The sequence below is a fragment of the Hemiscyllium ocellatum genome, chromosome 10, assembly GCF_020745735.1.
Source record: "Hemiscyllium ocellatum isolate sHemOce1 chromosome 10, sHemOce1.pat.X.cur, whole genome shotgun sequence".
NCBI classification, from domain to species: domain Eukaryota; kingdom Metazoa; phylum Chordata; class Chondrichthyes; order Orectolobiformes; family Hemiscylliidae; genus Hemiscyllium; species Hemiscyllium ocellatum.
In genome coordinates, this window is record NC_083410.1 from 75,023,170 (window position 1) to 75,050,204 (window position 27,035).

At 42.2% G+C, this 27,035-nt stretch overlaps 1 protein-coding gene across 3 annotated transcripts in view; it reads left to right on the forward strand.

The window, feature by feature from the left end:
* Window positions 1-27,035, forward strand: part of pgm3 (phosphoglucomutase 3) — a 117,068-nt gene that overhangs the window by 1,198 nt on the left and 88,835 nt on the right. For 2 of the 3 annotated variants that reach the window (XM_060831620.1, XM_060831621.1), the window contains exon 2: window positions 22,576-22,784. The exons of the other annotated variant lie outside the window; for it this stretch is intronic. In XM_060831620.1, coding sequence (XP_060687603.1) covers window positions 22,578-22,784 — 207 coding nt within the window. In that variant the 5' untranslated portion in view covers window positions 22,576-22,577. The remainder of the gene's footprint in view (window positions 1-22,575; window positions 22,785-27,035) is intronic. 3 annotated transcript variants of the gene reach the window in all.

Below are 27,035 nucleotides of genomic sequence, written 5' to 3' on the forward strand. Positions count from 1 at the left end.
TTGTTCTTGTAGAGTAGACCTGACAAAGGAGCAGCACTTCAAAAGTTTGTACTTCTAAATAAACCTGTTGGACTATAACCTGGTGTTGTGTGATTTTTTTTAACCTTGTGGAGCTGAGATGTGAACAGGTGTCCCCAGTTTCTAGACTAGCAGCATAGCTCAGCTGCTAGTTTTGTTTTTGTTAAGTTTAATTTTGAAAAACAATCTCCAAGATTCTGGTAGAAGCCGAGAATGGTGAGGAATCTTCTCAAAGCAATTGAGATTTTTGCTTAAACCTACAATTCTGAAACTTGGCAAATATTTCATCCAGGATAAAGTGAGGACTGTAGATACTGGAGATCAGAGTTGAGAATGTGGTGCTGGAAAAGCACAGCAGGTCCGGCAGCATCTGAGGAGCAGGAGAATCGACGTTTTGGCACCAACCATTCATTCATCCAGTAGGGCTATCGTTGCTCCTGCTGATACTGACTTCATTACCACCACCACGGGCCATTTAGAATGGGCATCCATAACCATTAATAGCATCTGTTCCTCTATCAGTCAATGTAAATCTACTGCCATAGTGTTTGAGGCCATTGCTATTGTTAAAGGGCTGGCAACGGTGCCACCTTTCTTACTAAAGCACAGAATTTGCATGATCCCACTTTCTCCTCAATCTGGAAGTGCAGGTTCTGCCACCAAATATAGCTCCTGGTTATCTCTTTCATTTGCACTCTGCCAGAGTGCCTTTGGTGCACTTATTCTAGCACCATTCCTCTTAATGGGAGAGGAATAACAATTCTCTTTCTCCACATTAAACATCTGATAGAGATAATTCTCACCTCTGGACAGTTTCCATGACTGGTCCTCTTTCTCAGGACCAAGCCCATTTCTTGGCTCAAAAGCGGGTCATTCCAAGTAGTGTTCAGCACCTGACTTGCTGACACCAGCACTTTGTGTCCCAGGAAAAGTGCATAATTTTCAGGTTCTAATCAGCAATATCTTTATTTCCTGGTTGTGGTAGACTCGACAGAGCATCTGGATTGTCCTGCTTTTCCGCCTATCTATATTTGATTTCATATGAGTGTCCATCTGTTTAGGTGTGCTGCTGCCATTAATGGAATGCCTGTATACGGTCAAAAAATGGAGATTAGAGGCCTGTGATCGATCAGATGCATGAAGTGCCTGCCATAACAGAAATGGATAAACATCTTTACACCAAACACAATGCTTAATACTTCTTTTTGACCTTGGGCATAATTCTGCTCCGTCTTCGTTTTAAAGGCTTGCCTCACATTCCTGTGCATATTTCTGTGGCCAACCTTTTCCTAGCAACCAATGCAGGAGCTTTAACACATTTGCCAGATTTTTAAAAATAGAATTATACAGTGTGAAAACAGGCCCTTTCGCTCAACAAGTCCACACTGATTCTCCGAAGAGTAACACACCCAGACCCATTTCCCTACGTTTATTTCTTTGAATTAAGTGAGCTGTTTGAATCTGGAGAATTGTGAATGGTGACATTGAGACTGTACACCTTTAAAACTGAATAACCCGTTGGGAACATGAGAATATTTTCAATGCAGCATGCTGTTTATTTAATCTTTATTTATTAGTGTTGGAAATCATAGTTGATGTTTGAGGGAATATGCATCTGCAATATTAGAACTCTCAGACGATCTCGGTCAACATGGGTGCTGCCTCAGCTGTTTGGCTAGAGGGGCATCATAGCTACACCCAATCTAAGATGAACTTGCCATTATAATTGACAAGTCCCAAGAAAATTCTCTGGTCTCGGGGCCTCCATTTTTTTGGACGCCTTGTTTAATCCCTTGCTATTGATTACATGGCCCAGGTGTTCTGCAGTCTTTAAACAAATCTCACATTTCTCCTTTTTTACCTGTAGGCTGTGCTCTCACAATCTATTTCGGGATCCATATTGATTTTTCAATCACTCCTTGTTGGAGGATCCAGTATTCAAAATATTACCTAGATAACACTGGACCCCTGGCAACCCATTTAATATTTGATATGTGGCCCTCTGCCGGCACTGATGTGATGCCAAAAGGACATTGCTTGTGGCAAAAAAGTCCCTTGTAGCTCACCACTGTCCACAGTGACTGTCACTCCTTTGTGACCCCATCTGTAAGTAGCCCTGTAACTGATAAGTTTTTAAAATCTTTTCCTCTTCCACTAGATAGATCTTCGATGAGTGGAAGTGGGCTTTAATTTGCACCACCAATCCTCATTGTTTTAAGACCAGAATGATTGGAGTGGCCCATTCACTGGTGGTTAGTAGTCCTGGTTTTTCTTCCTTAACATTCACTAGTTTCAGTGCTGCCTTCACATTAGGCTGGATAGCATAAGGTACCAGATGTGCCTTCCAACTGTTAGGACCACGCCTCTAGCTTCACCTATAATTTAATTTTGATGCCTTTCATTTTCCCCAGGCTTCCTTTGAAGACGTATGAAGGCATGTCCAGGATCTCATCTTAGCATCTGCCAAGCTATTAACCACACCTCAGTTCAACTTTAATTTTTGCAACCAGCTATGTCCAAATAATGCCTTTGAAAATGTAATGTGGAAATTCTGCACATTGGTCCCTTCATTGTACTTTTGCCAGCGCGTAGCCCTCCAGTGCCATCATTTTTCCAGGTAAATTTGTAGTGAAATCTTTTATGGTTTCAATGGTAATGCCCTTAACTTCTCACTGTGTACCAATTAGGAATAAAAGACACTTCTGCACCCATATCTATTTCCATTTTTAGGTCTTCCCCTTTATTTTTGGAAGAACCCAGAAGCAATCAGCTTCACCCAATACTAACAGTATTTTTAACCGGAACTCCACTAACTCTGGGCCTACAACTTCTACTGCACACTCAGCTTATTTCTTGTCTATACCCTGGCTGGCAACATGTACATTATACTTGCTGTCTGACTCATCTTCTATAGACACCTCTTCTCTTAATTGAGTGGACATTTCTCCTAAACATAATTCTCAGATTATGCTCCCTAGTTCCAGAATACCCAATTAATGGAAGTAGTTTATCTATCCTGTCTTTTCCTGTTAATATCTTGAAGACTTCCATCAGATCACTCCTTAATCTTCTAAATTCTGAAGAAAATGACCTAATTTGCATAATCTCTCCTCATAGATTAACCCCTGAAGTCCAGGTATTGTTCTTGGAAATCTAATTAGGAGAAAGTGAGGACTGCAGATGCTGGAGATCAGAGCTGAAAATGTGTTGCTGGAAATCTAATTATTTTCCCTCCAAGACCACTATCTCCTTCCTAAGATGTGGTGCCCAGATCTGCTCACAGTACTCAAAGTGGGGTGTTACCAGGGTTTTGCATAACTGAAGCATGGCTTCTGCATTTTAAAAACTTCAATTACAGAATGAGGGTATCACTGGTTAGGTCAGCGTTTATTGCCCACCTCAGAAGCTAATTAAGAGTCAACCACATTGCTGTGGTTCTGGAGTCACTTTTTAAAAATTAATTCATGAGATGAGGGCATCGTTGGCTAGGCTAGCATTTTTATTGCCATCTCTAATTGCTCAGAAGGCAGTTAAGAGCCAACCTCATTGCTGTGGGTCTGGAGTTGCAATGTAGGTCAGACCATGTAAGGATGACGGTTTCCTTCCCTAAAGGACATTAATGAACCTTTGGGATTTTCCAACAATTGACAATGGATTCATGGCAACCACTAGATTCTTAATTCCAGATGCCATGTTCAGAATGTTCCCTGGATTTTTGGATTAACAGTCCAGTGATAATTGGACATTGCCTCCCCATATTGTTGGCCAGACCAGGTAAGAATGGCAGTTTTCTTTCCTAAAGGACATGAATGAACCAGATGGCTTTTTCTTCATAATCGACAATGGTTTTATGTTCCTTATTAGATTTTTAATTTCAGATTTGTGCTGAATTCAATTTCCACAATCTGCCTTTTTAGGATTTGAACTGCGTTCCCCAGAACATTACATGGGACTCTGGTTCAACACTCCAGTGATAATGATACTAAGCTATTGCCATCCTTGTGGTTAAGTCCTCTTGATATAACGGCTAGCATTCCATTAGGTTTCTTGATTATTTTCTTCCCCTGTTCAAGACATTTTAAAGATCTATGCACCTGAACCCCCAAATCTCTTTAGAAGTCAGTTGTCTAAGGAAAATAAATATTCATAATGTCTGCCATTTCACCATAGTTATTGTCGATATCCCCACTTTCAGTCTTTATACCACCTAGAAAGTACTTTTTTTGGTCAGACTTGCTTCCGCTGAACTTCATCTGCCACAGTTTTGCCCCTTCATTTCATCTGTCCCTTTGTAATTTTATACTGTCATCTGCACTGTCTGCAATGTCACTTAACTTCACATCATCAGGAAGTTTGGATATATGTCTTTCTATGCTATTATTCAAGTTGTTATTAATTGAGGTTTCCCATTGATCTTAATGAGATACCACTGGTCACATTTTGAGTACCTTCCCATTATCCCTACTTTGTATTACCTGCCATTCAACCAATTTCCCAGCCTTACCAGTAATTTACCCTCGATTCCAAGGACTTCTACCCTAGTTACAGACTTTTACATGGAATGTTATCAAAAACCTTCTGGAAGTCCTCATAAGCAACATCTGTAGGCAGTTCCCTATCCACTATCTTTGTCAGCTGTTCAAAAACTCAAATGTTTGACAAGCATGATTTACCTGTCATTGATCCATGCTTCTGGATTAGTGGTGCTGGAAGAGCACAGCAGTTTAGGCAGCATCCAAGGAGCAGTGAAATCGACATTTCGGGCAAAAGCCCTACATCAGGAATAAAGGCAGAGAGCCTGAAGCGTGGAGCTAGAGAAGGGTGGGGGTGGGGAGAAAGTAGCATAGAGTACAATAGGTGAATGGGGGAGGGGATGAAGGTGATAGGTCAAGGAGGAGAGGGTGGAGTGGATAGGTGGAAAAGGAGATAGGCAGGTAGGACACTCCGGACAAGTCATGGGGACAGTGCTGAGCTGGAAGTTTGGAACAAGGGTGAGGTGGGGGAAGGGGAAATGAGGAAACTGTTGAAGTCCACATTGATGCTCTGGGGCGTTCCGAGGCGGAAGATGAGGCGTTCTTCCTCCAGGTGTCTGGTGGTGAGCGAGCGGCGGTGAAGGAGGCCCAGGATCTCCATGTCCTCGGCAGAGTGGGAGGGGGAGTTGAAATGTTGGGCCACGGGGCGGTGTGGTTGATTGGTGTGGGGGTCCCAGAGGTGTTCCCTAAAGCGCTCTGCTAGGAGGCACCCAGTCTCCCCAATGTAGAGGAGACCGCATCGGGAGCAAAGGATACAATAAATAATATTAGTGGATGTGCAGGTGTGGATGTGGAAGACTCCTTTAGGGCCTTGGATAGAGGTGAGGAAGGAGGTGTGGGCGCAAGTTTTACAGTTCCTGCGGTGGCAGGGGAAGGTGCCAGGATGGGAGGGTGAGTTGTAGGGGGGGCGCGGACCTGACCAGGTAGTCACGGAGGGAACGGTCTTTGCGGAAGGCGGAAAGGGGTGGGGAGGGAAATATATCCCTGGTGGTGGGGTCTTTTTGGAGGTGGTGGAAATGTCGGCAGATGATTTGGTTTATGCGAAGGTTGGTAGGGTGGAAGGTGAGCACCAGGGGCATTCTGTCCTTGTTACGGTTGGAAGGGTGGGGTCTGAGGGCAGAGGTGCGGGATATGGATGAGATGCGTTGGAGAGCATCTTTAACCACGTGGGAATGGAAATTGCGGTTTCTAAAGAAGGAAGCCATCTGCTGTGTTCTATGGTTGAATTGGTCCTCTTGGGAGCAGATACGGCAGAGGTGGAGGAATTGGGAATACGGGATGGCATTTTTGCAAGAGGTAGGGTGGGAAGAGGTGTAATCTAGGTAGCTGTGGGAGTTAGTGAGTTTGTAAAAAATGTCAGTGTCAAGTCGGTTGTCGTTAATGGAGATGGAGAGGTCCAGGAAGGGGAGGGAGGTGTCAGAGATGGTCCAGATAAATTTAAGGTCAGGGTGGAATGTGTTGGTGAAGTTGATGAATTGCTCAACCTCCTCGCGGGAGCACGAGGTGGCGCCAATGCAGTCATCACTGTAGCGGAGGAAGAGGTGGGGAATGGTGTCGGTGTAATTAGGGAAGATCAACTGTTCTATGTAGCCGATAAAGAGACAGGCATAGCTGGGGCCCATACGTGTGCCCATGGCTACCCCTTTGGTCTGGAGGAAGTGGGAGGATTCGAAGAAGAAATTGTTAAGGGTTAGGATCAGTTCGGCCAAACGAATGCTGGCTGTCCCTAATTAATTGAAAATTTTCAATGTGTTTAGTTACGGCTGAAAATGTGTTGCTGGTTAAAGCGCAGCAGGTCAGGCAGCATCCAAGGAACAGGAAATTCGACGTTTCGGGCATAAGCCCTTCATCAGGAATCCATTCCTGATGAAGGGCTTATGCCCGAAACGTCGAATTTCTTGTTCCTTGGATGCTGCCTGACCTGCTGCGCTTTAACCAGCAACACATTTTCAGCTCTGGTCTCCAGCATCTGCAGACCTCACTTTTTACTTGAAGGTGTTCAGCTACCCCATCCTTGATTATAGATTCCATCAATTTCCCACCAAAAATGTTAAGCTACTGGTCTGTAATTTCCTGGTTTTCTTATTTTGCTCTTTTGTCAAATCATTTTTTTCCCTCAATCCATCATGTTCAACTTGGCTTAGTTTTCGTTGTTCAGATTTAAGACCCTAGTTTCAAAGTAAATAACGTTGCATCTAACCATCAAGTAAAATTTGACCATATTACAGTCATTTGGTGAGTAAATGTGCCTAGCTTGCATTTCTGCATTGGACACACCCAAATCTAGAACCCACAGCTCTTTGAACAGTTAGAATTTTGTTAGGTACTCTTTGTGTCCTAATTTAAAATAGTAAATTTTGTGGACATTGTCTGCTTACCAGCACACATTGTCTTCACCACTGTTTGACACTATAATCAAGCAAGTCATTGGCCTCCAGCCCTCTCCACTCCGGATCTCAGCTGCACAACTCCATGCCTCCGGCCCACTTCCCTCCGGCTCTTAGCTGCTCCACATTACAACAAGCTTCTGGCCCTTTCTGGTTGTCGGTCGCTCTGCACCTATCACACTTTTCACTTTAAAAGTGTGTCCCCTTCTTGACTTTTTGACTAATGGAACACAGATTCACGGTTGGGAGGCGGGGAGTTGGTGTTTAAAAGAGATGTGCAAGGCAAGCTTTTCACACAAAGTGTGGTGACTGCCTGGAGCAGGCTACCAGAGGAGGTGGTGGAAGCAGACACAATAGCAGTATTCAAGAAGCACCTGAATGAATATTTGAATACAAAGGGAATGGAGGGAGCCAAATCCTTTAAGTGAAGACAGTTTTAAAATGGAAGGGCCAAATGTATCGGTGCACACTTGGAGGGCTGAACAGCCTGTTCTTGAGCCAGATTAATCTCGATTTATCTATTCTAAACGAGTAGCTGCTTTCTATTCTCAATGTCTCTCATAATCGTATACACTTCTATAAGGCCCCCCCCAACATACTCTATTCCAAAGAAAACAACCTGAGCTTATCCAACCTCTCTTCATAGCTGAAATGTTCCATCCCAAACAACATTCTGTTGAATCTCCTCTGTAACTCCTCCAGTGCAATCACATTGTTCCTATTGTGTGAAGAGAACTGCACGTAGTATTCCAGCTGTGGTTTAACCAAAGGTCGATAGAGCTCCATTATAACCTCCCTTCTCTGCTAATCTATGCCTCAGTTGATAAAGGCAAGCATCCCGTAAGCCTAACTTCCCTATTTACCTGTCCTACCATCTTCAAGGATCAGTGCACAAGCATCCTAAGAACCTCTGAGCTTCCTGGTGTCTTGCCCTTGTCTTGTTGCTTCTTCCAGAATGCATCACGTCACATTTATCAGCGTTAAATACCATCTGCCCATCTGACCAACCCATCTATATCTTCCTGTAACCAAAGATTTACCTCCACTCTATTAGCCAACAGCCAACCTTTGTGTCATCGATAAACTATTAGCCCCCCCCTCCCACATTCTCATCTGCATCATTTATGAATTTCATAAGCAGGGTCCCAGCATTGATCCCTGCGGAACAATGTGTCCAGTTACACAAACAACCTTCTGCTGCCATCCTTTGTCTTGTGCCACTAAGTCAATTTTGGACCCAAATTGCCAAGCAACTGTGGATTCCATGAGTTTTAATTTCTTTACCAGGATGTGGTAGAAAGGATGTGAAAAGTGTTCTGTGTCCATCTGCTTTTGAAAGAAAGACGATACAAATATTACAATGGGGAGAGGTATTCAATAATATTGACATAATGAAAGGCTACGTATTAAGGGATTTAATATCTTTCAATGTACATAAATCTGAGATATGGTTGAAATGGCTGTGATGGGTACCAAGAGTTATTTTCTTTGAACAAAGGAGGGGTGTGGGTCTGGATGGAATGCTGTTCTGAGGATTGGTGTGGATTTGATGGGCCAAACGGCATGCTTCCACACTGTAGGGATTGTGTGATTCTATGAAAAGTAAGAATACAGTTGAACTTAAAATGGACTTCAAAAGCTTCAATAAATACATACGAAGGGAATGTTGGCTAAGTCATGTGGATCGATTAAAGATAGAGTGAGGAATAGAGAAGTGTTTGAGAAACTAAATGATTATCTTGTTTTACGACATGGGGTAAACTCTTCTGCTAATTTAAACCAGACACACAGAAAAACTCACTTCGTGCCATAATCTGTTAAATTTCAAGTGGCGAAGAACTATCCCAAATATCACTATTTAAAGAAAAACTGTAACAATTTTCATCTTTTAAGTCCAAATGAGAACATTAAACAACAACTATTTATAACTCCTTTCTCTTAAACCTATTTTACCTCCCACTCTACAATACGGGTCCGATAAATTCCCTCTTACATTTACAGCAAATCGATTTTCAAAACCAGTTGTCATCTTCGGATGTTGAACTTCCTCTGTTGATGAGCAGAAATGTTGAGCTACCATTTGTCTTTTATTTTCAGCCTTGTCTCAGTAATAACCACAATATCATGTATTCCAAGATAATCTGAGCTCTATTGATATGACTTATTTCCTAGACTAATTATATTGGAAGTATATACCAAACAGTGCCTAATAAATTTTATTGTCTACTCTTTTCTTCCTTTGCCTTCTGCATGCTTATATATAATTATATTGAACATGCATGTCTTCCAATTCTAGCATTTAGAACATAAGAACTAGGAGTAGGAGTAGGCCATCTGGCCCTTCGAGCCTGCTCAGTCATTCAGTAAGATCATGGCTGAACTTTTCATGGACTCAGATCCACTTACCCGCACTCTGACCGTATCCCTTAATTCCTTTATTGTTAGAAAAAGAAATCCACCTTAGCTTTAAAAACATTTACTGAAGTAGCATCAACTACTTCACTGGGCAAGGAAGTCCGTAAATTAACAGCTCTGTGGGTGAAGACGTTCCTTCTCAATTCATCCTAAATCTGCTCCCTTGAATCTTGAGGCTATGTCATTTTGTCCTAGTTTCACTTGCCAATGGAAATATCTTCTCCACTTCTACCTCATCTATTCCCTTTATAGTTTTATATGCTTCTATAGGATCCCACCCCCCATTATTCTGAATTCCAATGAATATAATCCCAATCTACTCAGTCTCTCCTCATAAGCCAACCCCGCCAACTCTGAAATCAACCTAGTGAACCTCCTTTGCACCCCCTCCAGTGCTAGTACATTCTTTCTCAAGTAAGGAGAACAAAACTGCACACAGTATTCCAGGTGTGGCCTCACCAGCACTCTATACATCTGCAGCATAATCTTACTGCTTGATAAACTCAATCCCTTTATCAATGGTGGACAAAATTCCATTTGCCTGCAGACCAAGCTCTGTGATTGATGCAGAAGGACACCCAGGTCCTTCTGCGTAGCCGCATGCAGCAACTTTTTACCATTCAAGTAATCATCCTTTTTGCTGTTACTCCTACCAAAATGTATAACTTCACATTTATTAACATTGTGTTCCATCTGCCAGACCTTTCCCTGCTCACTCAAAGTATCTATATTCATCTGCAGATTTTCACAGTGCCACTCATCTTAGTGTCATCTGCAAACTTTGACACCTTACACGTGGTCCCAACTTCCAACTCATCTAAATAAATTGTAAATAATTACAGTCCCAACGCTGATCCCTGAGGAACACCACTAGTCACTAATTGCCAGCCAGAATACCACTCATTTATCCCTGCTGTTTGCTTCCTATTAGTCAACCAATTCTCTATCCATGCTAATATTTTACCCCTGACACCATGCACCCTTGAAGGATTTTTGGAAATCCGGGTGCACGACATCGTCTGGCTCTCCATTGTCCACCTTGCTCGTAATGTCTTCATAGAATTCCAAAAGATTTGTCAAGCATGACCTGCCCTTCATGAACTCATGCTGCATCTGCCCAATGGGACACTTTCTACTGGGATGCTTTGCTATCTCTTCCTTGATAATACACTCAAGCATCTTCTCCACTGCAGAGGTTAAGCTAACCGATCTATAATTCCCCATCTTATGTCTACCTCCCTTTTTAAACAGTGGCGTCACATTTTGCTATTTTCCAATGTTCTGGGACTGCCCCAGAGTCCAGCGAATTTTGGAAAATTACTGCCAGTGCACCTGCTATTTCTTCCGCCATCTCTTTCAATACCTTGTGATGCATTCCATCAGGGCCAGGAGACTTATCAGTCCTTAGCTCCATTAGCTCACCCAGCACTAGCTCTTCCGTAATAATGATCGTTTCCAGGTCCTCAACTACCTTCACCTCTTTGTCAATTACTGGCATGTTATTAGTGCCCTCCACTGTGAAGACTGATACAAAATAAATTTTCAATGTCTCGGTCATTTCATCATAAATTCCCCTTCTATTCCTGTAAAGGGCTAACATTTACTTTAGCCACTCTTTTTCATTTTACATATTTGGAGAAACTTTTGCTTTCAGATTTTATATTTTGTGCAAGTTTTTTCTCATGTTCTATCTTACTTTTCTTTATAGCTTTTTTTTGTGGCTTTTTGATCTTTAAAGTTTTCCCAGTCTTCTAGTTTCATGCTGTTTTTGAATACTTTGTATGCTTTCTCTTTCAATTTGGTAGCCTCCTTTAGTTCCTCAGATACCCATGGTAGATTACCCTTTTTCTTACACTCTTTCCTTTTCACTGGAATATACTTTTGCTGAGCACTTTAAAAATTGCTTTGAAAATCCTCCACTGCTTGTCAACTGTCCCACCATAAAATCTTTGTTTCCAGTCTACTTTAGCCAAGTCCTCCCTTTCTATTGTAGACCCCTTTGTTCAAGCACATTGGATTTTATCTTCACATTCCCCACTAATGTTCTCAATTATACCATACGGTGATAACTCCTGCTAAAAGGATCCCTAACTATGAGGTTATTAGTTATTCCTGTCTCATTACCCAGGACTAGATCTAGGATAGCTTGCTCTCTCATTGGTTCCATTACATACTGTTCAAGAAAACGATCACTCAACAAACTCCTTCTCAAGGCTACCCTGACTGAGCTGGTTTGAACAACCTACATGTAGATTAAAATCCCCCATGATAATTGCTGAACTATTTTTACAGGCATTAATAATTTTTTTATTTATTGTCAGCCCCAATGTGATGTTATTATTTGGTGGCCTATACACTATACCTATCAGTGACGTTTTCCTCTGAGTTGCTAATTTCCACCCAAATGGATTTAACCTCATCCTCCATAGAACCTATATCATCTCACAGCACTGTCCTGCTGTTGCTCTTGAGTATCAGAGCTCCACCACCTCCCTTACATTCCTTTCTGTCCTTCCAAATAGTCTGGTACCCCTGGATATTTAACTCACCGACGTGACCACCTTGTAACCAACACTTCGTAATGGCTATCAAATCGTATTCATTCGTGATGATTTGTGCTGTTAACTCATCAACCTTATTACGAATGTTACAAACATTCAGGTAAAATGTCTTTGTCTTAGCTTTCTTACGCTCATGATTTCCCAACATCTCAAATAATATCTCCTGAGTTATCCTTCATAGAAGAAGTTAGTTTATAGAATCCATACCGTGTGGAAACAGGCTGTTTGGCCCAACAAGTCCACACTGATCCTCCGAAGAGAAACCCACCCAGTCCCATTCCCCTACCCTAATATCCTACATTTACCCCTGAGTAATGCACCTAACCTACACATTCCTGAGCACTATAGGACAATTTAGCACAGCCAATCCACCCTAGCTTGCACGTCTTTGGACTGTGGAAGGAAACTGGAACACCCGGAGTAAACCCAAGTAGACACGGGGAGAATGTGCAGACTCTACACAGACAGTCACCTGAGGCTGGAATCAAACCAAGGTCCCTGGCGCTGAGGCAGCTGTGCTAACAGCTGAGTCACCGTGCCGCCCGAAAGCCACTGCGTGCCACCTTCCTTTTTGCTTCTTTCACAGTCTGCCTTGAACTTAAACCTTCCTGCACACATGCTAACCTGCTGCTTACCTTTTTATTTACCATCATACTCCCTGTCGCTTTCCCTTTCCCTTCGCCCCCATATTGTCTTATTTGATCTTTCTGAATTTATTCTCATGTTCCCATCCCTCAGTCAAGCTAGTGTAAATCGTTACTATATTGTCTGGTTCCTTTCCAGCTTGTATAGCTCACATCTCCCCAAACACACAATCATTTGTTCTATCTTCATATTTCTGTGTTCAGTGGCATGTGTCAGAGCGTAATTGGGAGGTTTTGCTTTTCAATCTCTCTTCTAATTCCCTGAACACTGCCTTTAGAGTCTCACTCTTCTCTCTGCTCAAATCATTGATACTAAGGGGCAGCATGGTGTCTCAGTGGTTAGCACTGCTGTCTCACAACACCAGGGACCTGGATTTGATTCCAGCCTCGGGCGACTGTGTGGAGTTTGCATATTCTTCCTGTGTCTGCGTGAGTTTACTCTGGGTGCTCCAGTTTCCTCCCACAATCCAAAACATTAGGTGAATTGGCCAAGCTAAATTACCCATAGTATTCAGGGATGTTGGGTAAATATAGGATAATAGGGTAAGGGCATGAGTCTGGGTGGGTTAATCTTCAGAGGATTGGTGTGGACTTGTTGGGCTGAAGGGCCTGTTTCCACACTGCAGGAATTCTATGAAGGTGTATCACCACTTCCACCTTCAATGTCCTGTGACATCTTCAAACCAAGCACCAGGGAGGAACATTCCTCTTGAATTTCAAACTCTGATGACAGAAGACCTCTCTGATGTCTCCCTTCCTGAATGGAGAGCGAGACAACCCTGCTGACCCTAGATGCCTGCCTAGCTGCCTTTGATTGCTTGGTAGTCATCTATTTCGTTTCTGATTGCACTCTCTTGAGCTGCTGAGTAACCAAGTCAGGAAATGTATAATTTATAAATCTGTCAACCCTGCAGATACGCTGATGTGACTTTAGCTGTCAGTCGAATTCCAAAATCTGTGAATAGAGCTGCTTTTGCTGGTGATACTTTATGCATATCATCCAGACCGCAAGAATGTCTTGGAGTTCCACAGGCATGGATTTGCATTTCATGGGGCTGAGTTGCATTGCCAAGCCTTTTATGGGAGGCAATGGCAATATCACTGAGCTATTATTCAAGAAGAGGCCCAAGCTAATGCTCTGTAGACATAGCTTCATATTCCACTGCAGCAGCTGATGGAATTTTACATGCACTTAGTTAATCTGGAATTGAAAACATGAGTCAGTAATGGTAACCATAAACTATCATCAATTGTTGTTAAATAATAATCTGATTTCCTTACGTTCTTTTAGGGAAAGGGATCTGCTGTCTTTCCTGATCTGGTCTACTTGTGCTCCACACCCAAAGCAATTTATTTGACTCTTAACTGCCCTCTGAAAAACTGAGCAAGTTAGTCTTTTCAAGGGCGGTCAGGGAAGTGCAACAAATGTTTGCCAGCAATGCCCATATCCTGTAAAAGCTTATGAAGTCAGCCATTCAACCAAGAGAGTCTGTTCTGTCATTTGACCACACCATGACTCATCTGGTAATCCTCAACTCTACTTCAAAGCCTTATTCTCATAACCTTTGATTCTCTTACTGATTGATTAAAATCTGTCAATCACAAACCTTAAATATATTGATCTTCTATAAATTCAGTAAGTCTCTCAGATGGTGACCCCTGACTTGGACATTATGATGCCTGGTCTTAGATTCCCCTACAATGTGGAACATGGCATAAAGAACACAAAATGTGCAACAGTATTGTTAACTAAACCAAATACCCAGAAAAGATCGCCTTGCCTCGTAATCTGTTAAAATACGGGTAACAGAGAATTCCCAAATTCTACTATTTGAAGAAAAATAACAATTTATTTTCATAACTCTAATAGTGAAAACTAAACAACAACTATTCACAAATCTAAGCCCCCATTTTTTAGAAACTACTTACTATCTGACCCCAACTCTATAAAAAAATAAGCTGTTCCAATAATACACTTATTAAATATTATAGTAACTTAATCTCAAGACCACACAATCTCTGTCTTCCCCACTGTTGTCAAGCTTCCAGCTGCTGATCTCTCTGGGTCATCTTCTTTCTGTTTTACTGCAAATAGGTTTCACATGAAAAATACCTTTGGAGAGTGTGTTCAAATTTCTTTGAGAGCAAGATTTTAGATGGGCTCTTAACTCTCCGGCACTTTAGCAGTTGCTCCCTGTTCAATGGCAGTTGCTGTCCCTCTAATTTTAAAAATACTGGGTTTATGTATTCCCCAAGACACATTATATGCTTATAATTAGATTGGTTTCCTGGTATCAAAACAATAAAATTCAAAATCCATTGGCTTCTGATATGCTGGACATAATTTAAACTAAGCAAATCAGAGCAGGACTTATACACTTGATGGTAAGATCCTGAAGAGTGTTACTGAGCAAAGAGACCTTGGAGTACAGGTTCATAGTTCCTTGAAAGTAGAGTCACAGGTAGATAGGATAGTGAAGAAGGGGTTTGGTATGCTTTCCTTTATTGGTCAGAGAGGTCATGTTGAATCTGTATAGGACATTGGTTAGGCCACTTTTGGAATACCGTGTGCATATCTGGTCTCCTTAATGGAAGGATGTTGTGAAACCTGAAAGGATTCAGAAAAGATTTACAAGAATATTGGCAGGGTTGGAGGCTTTGACCTATCGGGAGAGGCTGAATAGGCTGGGGCTGTTTTCCCTGGAGCGTCGGAGGCTGAGGGGTGACCTTTTAGAAGTTTATGAAACTGTGAGGGGCATGGATAGGATAAGTAGACAAGGTCTTTTCCCTTCGGTGGGGTAATTCAGAACTAGAGGGCATAGATTTAGGATGACAGGGGAAAGATATAAAAGGGACATAAGGGGCAACATTTTTTGTCGAGGTTGGTGTGTGTGTGGAATGAGTTGCCAGAGGAAATGGAGGATGCTGGTACAATTACAGCATTTAAAAGGCATCTGAATGGGTATATGAATAGGAAGGGTTTAGGGGATACAGGTCAAGTGCTGGCAAATGGGACTAGATTAGGTTAGGATATTTCGTCGAGTTGGACTGAAGGGTCAGTTTCCGTGCTGTACGCTCTATGATTCTATGCCTTATAGCACGGTGGCACAGTGGTTAGCACTGCTGCCTCACAGCGCCTGAGACCCGGATTCATTTCCCGACTCAGGCGACTGACTGTGTGGAGTTTGCACGTTCTCCCCGTGTCTGCGTGGGTTTCCTCCGGGTGCTCCGGTTTCCTCCCACAGTCCAAAGATGTGCGGGTCAGGTGAATTGACCATGCTAAATTGCCCGTAGTGTTAGGTAAGGGGTAATGTAGGGGTATGGGTGGGTTGCGCTTCGGCAGGTCGGTGTGGACTTGTTGGGCCGAAGGGCCTGTTTCCACACTGTAAGTAATCTAATCTAATCTAATCTAATCAGAAAACTTGGTTAAATTAGAATTGTTGTCAAAACAACAAACAAAACTCAAGTATCCATTTAATAGTTAGTTGTCACATTTGGAACAGCCTGACCTTTAGCTGGCAGTTATGGCTGTACTTTAAATTCAGGAAAGGACTTCATAACAGTGCAGTGTAGGAAGATGCCCTTCGGCCCACCATTATAAACTAATTCTGTCTGTGCATGTGGTCCCTCTATTCCCTTCCTATTCAAATGTCTGTCTAAATTGCTCTTAATTATATCTGCTTCTACCACCTCGTTTGACAGTGTTTCAGGCTGAGAGATATAAAAATTTGCCTGGCATGTCTTCTATTTAAACTTTTCTCCTCGCACCTTAAACCTCTGCCCTCTAGTATTGACTCATAACGTTAACTTTGATTTCTGTCCAGGGATGCTGCCAGACCTGCTGAGCTTTTCCAGCAATTTCTGTTTATGTTTCTGATTTACAACATCTGCACTTCTTTCAGTTTTTATTTGATACTTCCACCCTGGAAGAAAGAGTATGACTATCGGCCCTATCCGTGCCCCTCATAATTTAATGTACCTTTATCTGGTTGCACCCCAGCCTCCAACATTCCAGCGAAGTAATCCAAGTTTGTCGAACACTTCTCCTCATTTCTAATATACTCCAATCCAGATAACATCCTGATAAACCTCCTCTACACCATCTCCAAAACCTATATATTCTTTCTATAGTGTGGCAACCAGAACTGCTCACATTGGAATAGATTAGAATACTGCTTAAGTGAATCTTATACTGCCTGACATACATAACACGAATTGCTAATTGTTATACTCAGTGCCATGGCCGATGAGAGCAAGCATTCTGTATGTCTTCCTTGTCACGTTTATCATTGTGTTGCCATTTTCAGGAAGATATGGATTTGGATCCCAAGGTCCCTTTTAAGGGTCCTGCCATTTACAGTATACTTCTTGCGTTTAATGTCCCAACATGCATCACCTCACACCTGTCTGATGATAGTCTATCTGCCTTATCTCCACCTAACTTTCCACTGGCTCTACATCTTGCTGTATTCATTGAAAAGCTTCCTCACTATTCACAATACCACCAATTTTTGCATCAGTTTAGTTTCTTAAATTTTACATATGCTTCCTTTTTCTTTTGAACTAAACTTTCAAAATCTCTTGTCATCCAAAGTTTCCAAATATTGACATCCTGATATTTCATCCTCACAGGAGCGTGCTGGTCCTGAACTCTGATCAACTGGCCTTTTAAATAAAAATCATGTAGTCGGATGGAGATTTACCCTCAATCACCCCAAACTAATTTCTACAGTTTCTGCCTACTACTGTTGTAATTAGCTTTCTCTAATTTAGCGCTTCCACCTAAGAATTTGTTTAGTCCTTATCTATGTATATCTTAAAACTTACGCAGTTGTGATCACTGTTCCTATGATGTTCCCCCACCTTTTAAAATTCGATCACATGGCCAGGCTCATTCCCAGTCTACGGGAATAGCCTCCTGGATGCACCTAACACATTCTGCCTTATCGAAACCTCTGCAGTAAGGGGGTCCAGGGATGATGTGCTGGCTCACTGGCTAGCGTCTGCCTCACAGTGCCAGGGACCCAGGTTTGATTCCTCCCTCGGATGTAGAGTTTATACATTCTCCCTGAGTCTGATTGATTTCCTGTGGGTGCTCCAGTTTCCTTCCATAGTCCAAAGATGTGCAGGTTGGGTGGATTGGTTGTGGCTAGGATGGATTAGCTGTTGGAAACGTAGGGCTAAGGTGGGTCAGGGAGGGATGCTCTTTGGAGGGTTGGTGTGGACCCGATAAGTCGAATGACTTGCTTCCACATTGTAGAGATTTTATGAATATTGGGGAATTTAACATCACCCACAATAGCGATGTTGTCGTATTTACATCTTTCCATGATTTTCCTACATATCTGTTCCTTTATCTTCCGCTGGTTATTGGGAGCCTGCACTATAACCCCATCATAGTGATTACACCTTTCTTATTCTTAAGTTCTACCTATGTACCATGGACTTGTACATTAAAGGGAAAGGCTTAGAGGGATATGAGCCAAATTCAGGCAAGTGGGACTTGTTCAGTTTAGGGTACGTGGTTGGCATGGACATGTTGGACTGAGGGTCTGTTTTCCTTATGTACAACTATAACATTCTCCTGAATTGGTAATGTTACTCCCCTGTTCCTTTCTATCATGCTTGAAGCATCTAAACCTTGACACTTTTAACTGAATCCTACTCTTCACTCAGGAGAAAGTGAGGACTGCAGATATGGGAGACCAGAGTCAAGTGTGTGTTGCTGGAAATCCTGATGAGGGGTTATGCCTGAAAAGTCGATTCTCCTGCTCCTCAGACCTGACCTGCTTTGCTTTTCCAGCACCACACTGCTCTTCTCTCAGCCAAGTTTTTGTAATGGCTATCACATTGTTATCCCACATAGCTTATCTGGCAATTTTTGAGATGATTTGTAGTTCAGGTTGATGATAAGTATGTTAGTTAGTTCGCTGAGCTGAAAGGTAACATCATCAGTGAGAGTCTCCGGTGAAGCGCTGGTGGTATGTCCTGCCTCTCTATTTGTCGGTCTTGGTTTCTTAAGGTGGGTGATGTCATTTCCGTTTTTTTTCTCAAGGGGAGGTAGGTCGGGTCTAAATTGATGTGTTTGTTGATGTAGTTCTCATTAGAATGCCATGCCTCTAAGAATTCTCATGAATGTCTTTGTTTCGATTGTCCTAGGATGTGTGGTATCCTTCTTTGTCTGTTATGTATGGAAGCTAGTGATAGTGGATTGTGTCTTTTGGTGGCTAGTTGGTGTTCGTGTCTCCTGATGGCAAGTTTCCTGCTTGTTTGTTGGATGTAATTTTTTTTACAGTTCTTGCATGGTATCTTACAAATGGCGTTAGATTTGCTGATAGTATCTAATGGATCCTTTAGTTTCATTAGTCGCTGTCTAAACGTGGTGGTAGGTTTGTGGGTTGCCATAATGCCAAGGGGTCTGAGTAGTCTGGAAGTCATTTTTGATGTGTCTTTGCTGTAAGGCAATGTGGCTTTAGTTTTGGTTGCGTTGTGTCTGCTTGTTTGGGTTTGTGTCTGAGGAATTGACAGATTGTGTTTATTGGATATCTATTTTTCTTGAAAACGCTATAGTTATTTTTCGTAGTTTGTGGGTGCTGCAGTATGATGTAGCTCATTGAAATAATGTCTTGATGCAGCTCCATTTGTGGGTGTTGGAATGATTGCTTCTGAAGTTAAGGGTTTGGTCTGTATTTGTTGTTTTTCCGTAGACGCTGGTTTGAGGCTCTCCATTAACTGTCCGTTTAACTGTCACATCTAGGAATGGGAGTTTGTTGTCATTCTCCTCCTCTTTTGTGAATTTTATGCCTGTCAGGATATTGGTGTTGTATGTTTCCTCTAATTTGATCTGTTTTATGATGTCAAAGGTGTCATCCATGTAGCAGACCCAAAGTTTCAGTTGGATAGATGGGAAGGCAGCTTTTTCAAGTCTCTGCATTACTGCATCCGCTATGAGATCTGAAATTGATGATCCCATGGGTGTTCTGCTTTATCTTTTATATTCCTTATTTCTGGTGTGGCACTAGCAAATCTCCCTGCAAGGATATTGGTGCCCTTCCAGTTTTTATGCAACCTGTCCTTGTACAGATTAGAGTTACCAACGATCCAGATATCTGAAGCCTTCCATCCTCCATCAACTCGTCAGCCATGCATTCAATTATATTTTGAATGTAGGTTTGCTCGCTGAGCGTGGAGGTTCATTTCCAGACATTTCGTTACCTTACTAGGTAACATCTTCAGTGGGCCTCATGCGAAGCAATGCTGAAAATTCCTGTATACAGACAATTAGATTAGATTAGATTACTTACAGTGTGGAAACAGGCCCTTTGGCCCAACAAGTCCACACCGACCCGCCGAAGCGCAACCCACCCATACCCCTACATTTACCCCTTACCTAACACTACGGGCAATTTAGCATGGCCAATTCACCTGACCCGCACATCTTTGGACTGTGGGAGGAAACCGGAGCACCCGGAGGAAACCCACACAGACACGGGGAGAACGTGCAAACTCCACACAGACAGTCGCCTGAGTCGGGAATTGAACCCGGGTCTCTGGTGCTGTGAAGCAGCAGTGCTAACCACTGTGCCACCATGCCGCCCCAATGAGCAAACCTAACGTCATTTACAAAATACCGTGCAAGGACTGAAACAAACACTACATTGGACAGTTAGGCAGAAAACTAGCCACCAGGACACATGAACACCAACTAGCCACAAAAAGACATGACCCTCTCTCACTAGTATCCTCACATATGGATGAGGAAGGACACCACTTTGACTGGACAACACATCCATCCTAGGACAAGCCAAACAAAGACACGCATGAGAATTCCTAGAAGCATGGTATTCCAACTCTATCAACAAACACATCGAGTTAGACCCCATCTATCATCCCCTGAGAAAAGGAACAGGAAGTGACTTCACCACAGGAAATAACATCACCACAAGAAATGACATCACCAACCCAAAGAAACCCAAACATATAAATAGAAAGCAGGAATTTTCAGCATTGCTTTGCCTGAGGCCCACTGAAGGTGTTATCTAGTAAGGTAACAAAACGTCTGGTAATGAACCTCCAAGCTCAGCGAGCAAACCTACATCCAAAACCTCAGCCTGAGCTACAAATCTTCTCAAAACTCGCTTCAACTTATTATATTCCAATTCTGGTCCACTGGCAAGTGGCACGGGAGTAATCCTGAGATTAGCCTTCGAGGTCCTGCTTTTCAGTTTTCTATCTAATTCTCTAAACTCCCATTGCGGGACTCCTCTCTCTCTATGTCATTAATACCAATACAGACCATGACCTCCGGCTGTTGACTCTCTTTTAGAATATCCTATGCCCGCTTGATGACATCCTTGACCATGGCATTAGGGAGGGAACACACTATGCTAGATCTCAGTCGTGGCCACAGAAACATCTGTCTGCTCCTGACTATGGAGTCCTCTACTTCCATACAACTACTTTGACCCACTGAGCTGTGCACCAGAGACAATTGTGGCATCACTGACCTGGTGCTGCTTTCCCCTGACAGGCCATCCACCCCCACCTGCCCCCAAACAATGTCCAAAATGATATACTTGATTGAGAGGGAATGGACTGTCTGCTCACTTACTCATCTTCCTGGTGGTTATCCAATGCTTTTCTGTCTGTGTAGCCCTTACGTATAGTGTGCTGCAAATGTGTTGCTGGTCAAAGCACAGCAGGCCAGGCAGCATCTCAGGAATAGAGAATTCGACGTTTCGAGCATAAGCCCTTCATCAGGAATAAGAGAGAGAGAGCCAAGCTTGTGACTGACTTGCTAAACATGCTTTTCACAGCATGCATGCTCCATCATGAATTCATCTGTAGCTCCAGCCATTCCATGCAGCAAATCAGGAGCTGCAGGTGAATTTGTTCCTGCATACATGGCCATCATCGACACTGCATGAGGAGCATTCCACAGGGCCGAGATCTCCTGCCATTGTGAACGCTGGCAACTGCAAGCAATAAACTAGAAATCAAACCTTCCCCACTATTCACCAAAATCCGATTTTTCATTCCTGCTCTCTATTCTGAACAAACTACAAACCACAAAAATAAGTACTTTATGCTCTATCTCCCGCCAGAAAATTCACTCAATCTCTAAACCTGATTCCTAAGTAGCCAATTGTATGTCACAGTGACATCACCTCTGGAGCTCTGCCTTTGTATTCATTTCTGCTGATGCTCTGACTGAACTTGATCCAGGCCCTGGCCTCAGGCTTTTATCTACAAGCTCCTGCTACTGTTTACTCCCAGGTTTGCTCTGTTCTCCTCCTGCTGCCACTCTGACTGACCTTCACCCAGGTCCAGCTCTTCAGACTTTTATCAGGAAGCTCCTGCCTTTGCCCTCAAGTTCACTCTGCTCTGCACTCGTTGGCATCTCTATCTTGTCAAATTCTGAAGAATCTTGTATGTTTCAGTAATGTCTGCTCTCATTCTTCAAACTCCAAGCAGTACAAACCCAACCCACTCAAGCTCTCCTCATAAGAAAATCCCTCCATAAACAGAACCAACCTAAAGAACCTTCTCTGGATTGCCTCAAATGCTAGTATATCATTCCTTAGATATATAATAAAAGAATAAAGACATGGAAGGAAACTTGAAACACAGTTACTCACCAATTAGCTCTATCTCTGGTTGTGAAATTGCTCTATATGTTAGTTATTTCACTGGGTACTCTTGCCATGACTTGATCTTGTTTATTATGTTCAGACTCAATCCAGGTTTGCGGTTGCCACAAGTGAGTCTTTGAGGTACCTCTGACCTCTGCTTTAACTCCTGTGTTATGCTCAGTGCACCCAGCTCTGCTTCTGCCATTTGTGATTCTGATTAATATGAACAGTATTGACAAACTTAATCTAGTCATGTCATTCATTAATAACATGAATAGAGTTCTGATAAGGTTACTGCACATTCCTAGAATGGGATTTGGAGATGATCAGATTGTGCAACCTCGCAATCTTTCCTTATTACTAAAACGTGATTTTCTTTTTAATAGATATGGCTTGTTTTCATAAAGTAACATTGCTTTCTGGGCAACATCCTAAACCTGTCGGACTGGTTCTTCAATATGGAACAGCAGGATTTCGTGCAAGGGCTGAACAGCTGGATCATGTGATGTATCGCATGGGTTTGCTGGCAGTGTTGAGGTCCAAGAAAACCAAATCAACTATTGGTGTGATGGTCACAGCATCCCATAATCCAGAAGTAAGGTTCAAAAGGAAATTAATTTATGAATGGACTGAGATGAAGGACAGAAAAATACCGATGTTACACTATGCCCTTTCTAATGTTTTTGACATTCTAACATATTTGATGGTTCCACAACAAATACTTGAACACAACTTTGAAGCAAGAATTGACCAGTTGGCCCTTTTGAACCTGGGCTTCCATTTAATAAGATCATGATTGTGGTTTCAACTCCACTCTCCTGTCTTTTGTCTCGCCCCTATTCTTGTTACCCTTGTTGATCAAATTTCTACTTAACTCATCTTGAATAAATTTAATGACCTGGCCTTGTCTGCTCTCTAGGGAACATAATTGTAAATACTAACAACACTGAGAAAAAAAATGTCTTCTTACTATTAAATTCTGATTCTCGTTCTAGACTACGTCCAGAAGAAGATGTAGCCAAGGTTGGATGGTTTGAGCTATTGAGGGAGGCTAAATAGGCTGGGCTATTTTCCTTCGCATGTCGGAGGCTGAGGGGTGACCTTTCAGAAGTTTATAAAATCATGAGGGGCATAGGTAGGGTAAATAGCCAATATCTTTCCCCCAGGATGGGCGAGACCAAAACTTGAGGACATATGTTTAAAGTGAGAGAAGAAAGATTTAGAAGGAACTTAAGGGGCTGCTTTTTCACACACAGAGTGGTGCAAGTATGGAATGAGATGCCATGGGAAGTGGTGGAGGCTTATACAGTTGAGGATATTTAAAAGGCAGCTGGATGGGTATGTGAATAGGAAGAGTTTACAGGGATATGGGCCAATTGCCAGCAAATGGGATGAGATTAATTTAAGATATCTGATTGGCATGGATAAGTTCGACCGACTGTTCTGTTTCCATGCTGTACAGCTCCATGATTATCTTTCCTATATCCAGGAGACCAGAATTGGCTTTTTCCAACATCATCTGTTCCATTTCAGAAATTCACAATATACCTCTTCTTGGCCCAGGGTAACCATGTATGCTGTCTACTACACATGGCCTCTGGTCATGATCAGCAGTCTCTTGAAGATTTCTCATTGACACAATTCTTCCTGAAACTTATTAAATAACTCCTTAAAAGTTTGCCATTGTGCATTTGCTATCTGACCTATCAAATCTGTTCATTTCAACAATCTATTCATACTTTGGTAGTTATTTTATTTAAATTTAAAATTAAAAGGTCAGTCTTAGACCCACGCTTCTCCCTTATAACTCAGTGTGAAACTTGACCAGGAATGACTGCTGTAGCCTAGAAGCACCTTTATAATGAGGTTAATGATTAATGTAGTTTCATTATACATTACACACCTCATTTTGTTTTCCTCAATTGTTTGCCCTACAGTGTAGCTCCTGTTAGGCAGAGTATAGAGTAGTCCCACAAACGGTGCCTTATCTTCTTTTTCTTATCTCTACTCAAACTGATTTTACATTTTATTTTGAGCTAAGTTCATCTTTAACTATTGTATGGAAGGATATTCTTAACTTGCAGAGCAATGTCACCATTGTTTTCCTAGTTTCATGTCTTTCCATGATATCAAAATGTCTTCAATATTGAAGTTCAAGCTTTGGTCATCTTGCAGCCAGGTGTCTCTATACATTTCTATTTGAGCTGTCAGTCCATCCATTTTGATATGAATGCTGCACCCATTCAGATATAGAGCCTTTCATTCTGACTTTTTAACATTCATGTAATCTCTGGCTATTTCTACTCGTGGATTATTAAATCAGCAAGCATGCTTTTTCCCTTCCAACTGTTATTCAAATTGCTACTGCGCTGTATTACCTTCTTGTTTCCCTTCAATTTAACAGATTTCCTGTCACATGATTATTTCCCCCAACTGTTTAGTTTAAAGCCCTCTCTGCTCTGCTCATTATGTGAAAATTCCTGGTGAAGGGTTTATGCCCAAAGAACTGACTCTTCTGTTCTTTGGATACTTCCTGACTTGCTGTGCTTTTTCAGTGGCACGCTTTTCGATTCTGACTCTCCAATATCTGCAGTCCACACTTTTTCCTTATTATATGACTTGCCAGAATTCTAGTCCCAGTACAATTCAGGTGAAATCTGTCCCAACAGTACTGTTCTCAGCTACTTTCACTGATCCCCATGAGTCAACGCATTCAACCATCTCAGTCTTTGAGTCAAGCATTCATCCCTCTAATCTTATTTTATCTAAATTCGTTTGCTACTGACTCAGGTAATAATCTAAAAAATATTGCTTTAAAGTTCTGTGCTTTAATGTAGTCTCTAGCAGCTGATATTTCCTTGACAGACCCTCTTTCCTAGTCCAAGCTATGTTGGCTGCAACAGCTAGATTCTCTGTGCTCAAATTCTTCTCCAACCTTGAGCAGATATTGTGAATCTTCGAACCCAGCAGGCAGCACAGCCTTCTGACCTCTTGTTCATAACTGCAGAGAACTGTGTCTAATTAGATTAGATTAGATTATTTACAGTGTCGAAACAGGCCCTTCGGCCCAACAAGTCTACACCAACGCGAAACCCACCCATACCCCTACATTTGCCCCTTACCTAACACTATGGGCAATTTAGCATGGCCAATTCACCTGACCTGCACATCTTTTGAACTGTGGGAGGAAACCGGAGCACCCAGAGGAAACCCACGCAGACACGGGGAGAACGTGCAAACTCCACACAGTCAGTCGCCTGAGTTGGGAATTGAACCCAGGTCTCTGGCGCTGTGAGGCAGCAGTGCTAACCACTGTGCCACCGTGCTACCCAAATCCTCAACTGTAATCTAATCTCATACTTGAATTTCTTTTTTTATCAGGGTGCTATGGTTAGATCATTCATCCAACTTCCATACTTTACGCTCATCCATACAGTCTGCAAGAACTTCAATTTTTTGGACAATTCTAAGGACTTTAGCTTCTCCACTCTATCTTCTCGATCTGCTTAATGCCTTAGTTGTGGTCATATCCGCCTGTACCTACCATTTCCCCAGTACGATAAATTTATCCTGAGCAGTATGATAGCCTTCTAGAGAATTTATTTTATGCCTCCATGATGTTGTGCCTCTAAGCTGTGTCTGTAGCTTGGCCTCTAGCTTATTGACATTGAGCTATAGCCCCTCAAACCACAGATACATATTGCGGAAATGGTTGTGTTGGACCATGATAGCATTCATCAATTCCCATGTGACATGTGACTTGCTCTGCATTTTTATTATGTGTTAATGAATTTATTTTTCTTAATCTATAAATAATACGTTTTAATAATTTAAATAAACTTTCCAACAGTTATTAAATCTTGCTGTTAATAAAGCCTAACATTTACTCATAAATTAACTATGTTTCAAAAGATAAAGGAGAAAATACTCACTAACCAGTTGCCTGATTCCATGTGACATCACAGTTTGATGATCCCCAAGTCTGCTGTGAATCTAGCTGCTTTATGATCTCTTGCTCTCTATCCTTGCGTTGCTCTATGATCTCTTAGAACATAGAACATAGAAAGATACAGCGCAGTACAGGCCCTTCGGCCCTCGATGTTGCGCCGACCGAATCCTACCTAACCTACACTAGCCCAATAACTTCCAAATGCCTATCCAATGCCTGCTTAAATGACCATAAAGAAGGAGAGTTCACCACTGCTACTGGCAGGGCATTCCATGAACTCACAACCCGCTGTGTAAAGAATCTACCCCTAACATCTGTCCTATACCTACCACCCCTTAATTTAAAGCTGTGTCCCCTAGTAACACCTGACTCCATTAGCGGTAAAAGGTTCTCAGTGTTGACCCTATCTAAACCCCTAATCATCTTATACACCTCTATCAAATCTCCCCTAAACCTCCTTTTCTCCAATGAGAACAGCCCCAAGTGCCTCAGCCTTTCCTCATAAGATTTTCCTACCATTCCAGGCAACATCCTGGTAAACCTCCTCTGCACTCGTTCCAATGCCTCCACATCCTTCCTATAGTATGGCGACCAAAACTGCACACAATACTCCAGATGAGGCCTCACCAGAGTCTTATACAGTTGCAACATGACCTCAGGACTCCGGAACTCAATTCCTCTACCAATAAAGCCCAGTACGCCATATGCCTTCCTCACAGCACTATTTACCTGGGTGGCAACTTTCAGAGATCTGTGTACATGGACACCAAGATCCCTCTGCTCATCCACACTACCAAGTAGCCTACCATTAGCCCAGTAATCCATCATCTTGTTACTCCTACCAAAGTGAATGACTTCACACTTAGCTACATTGAATTCCATTTGCCACCTTTCTGC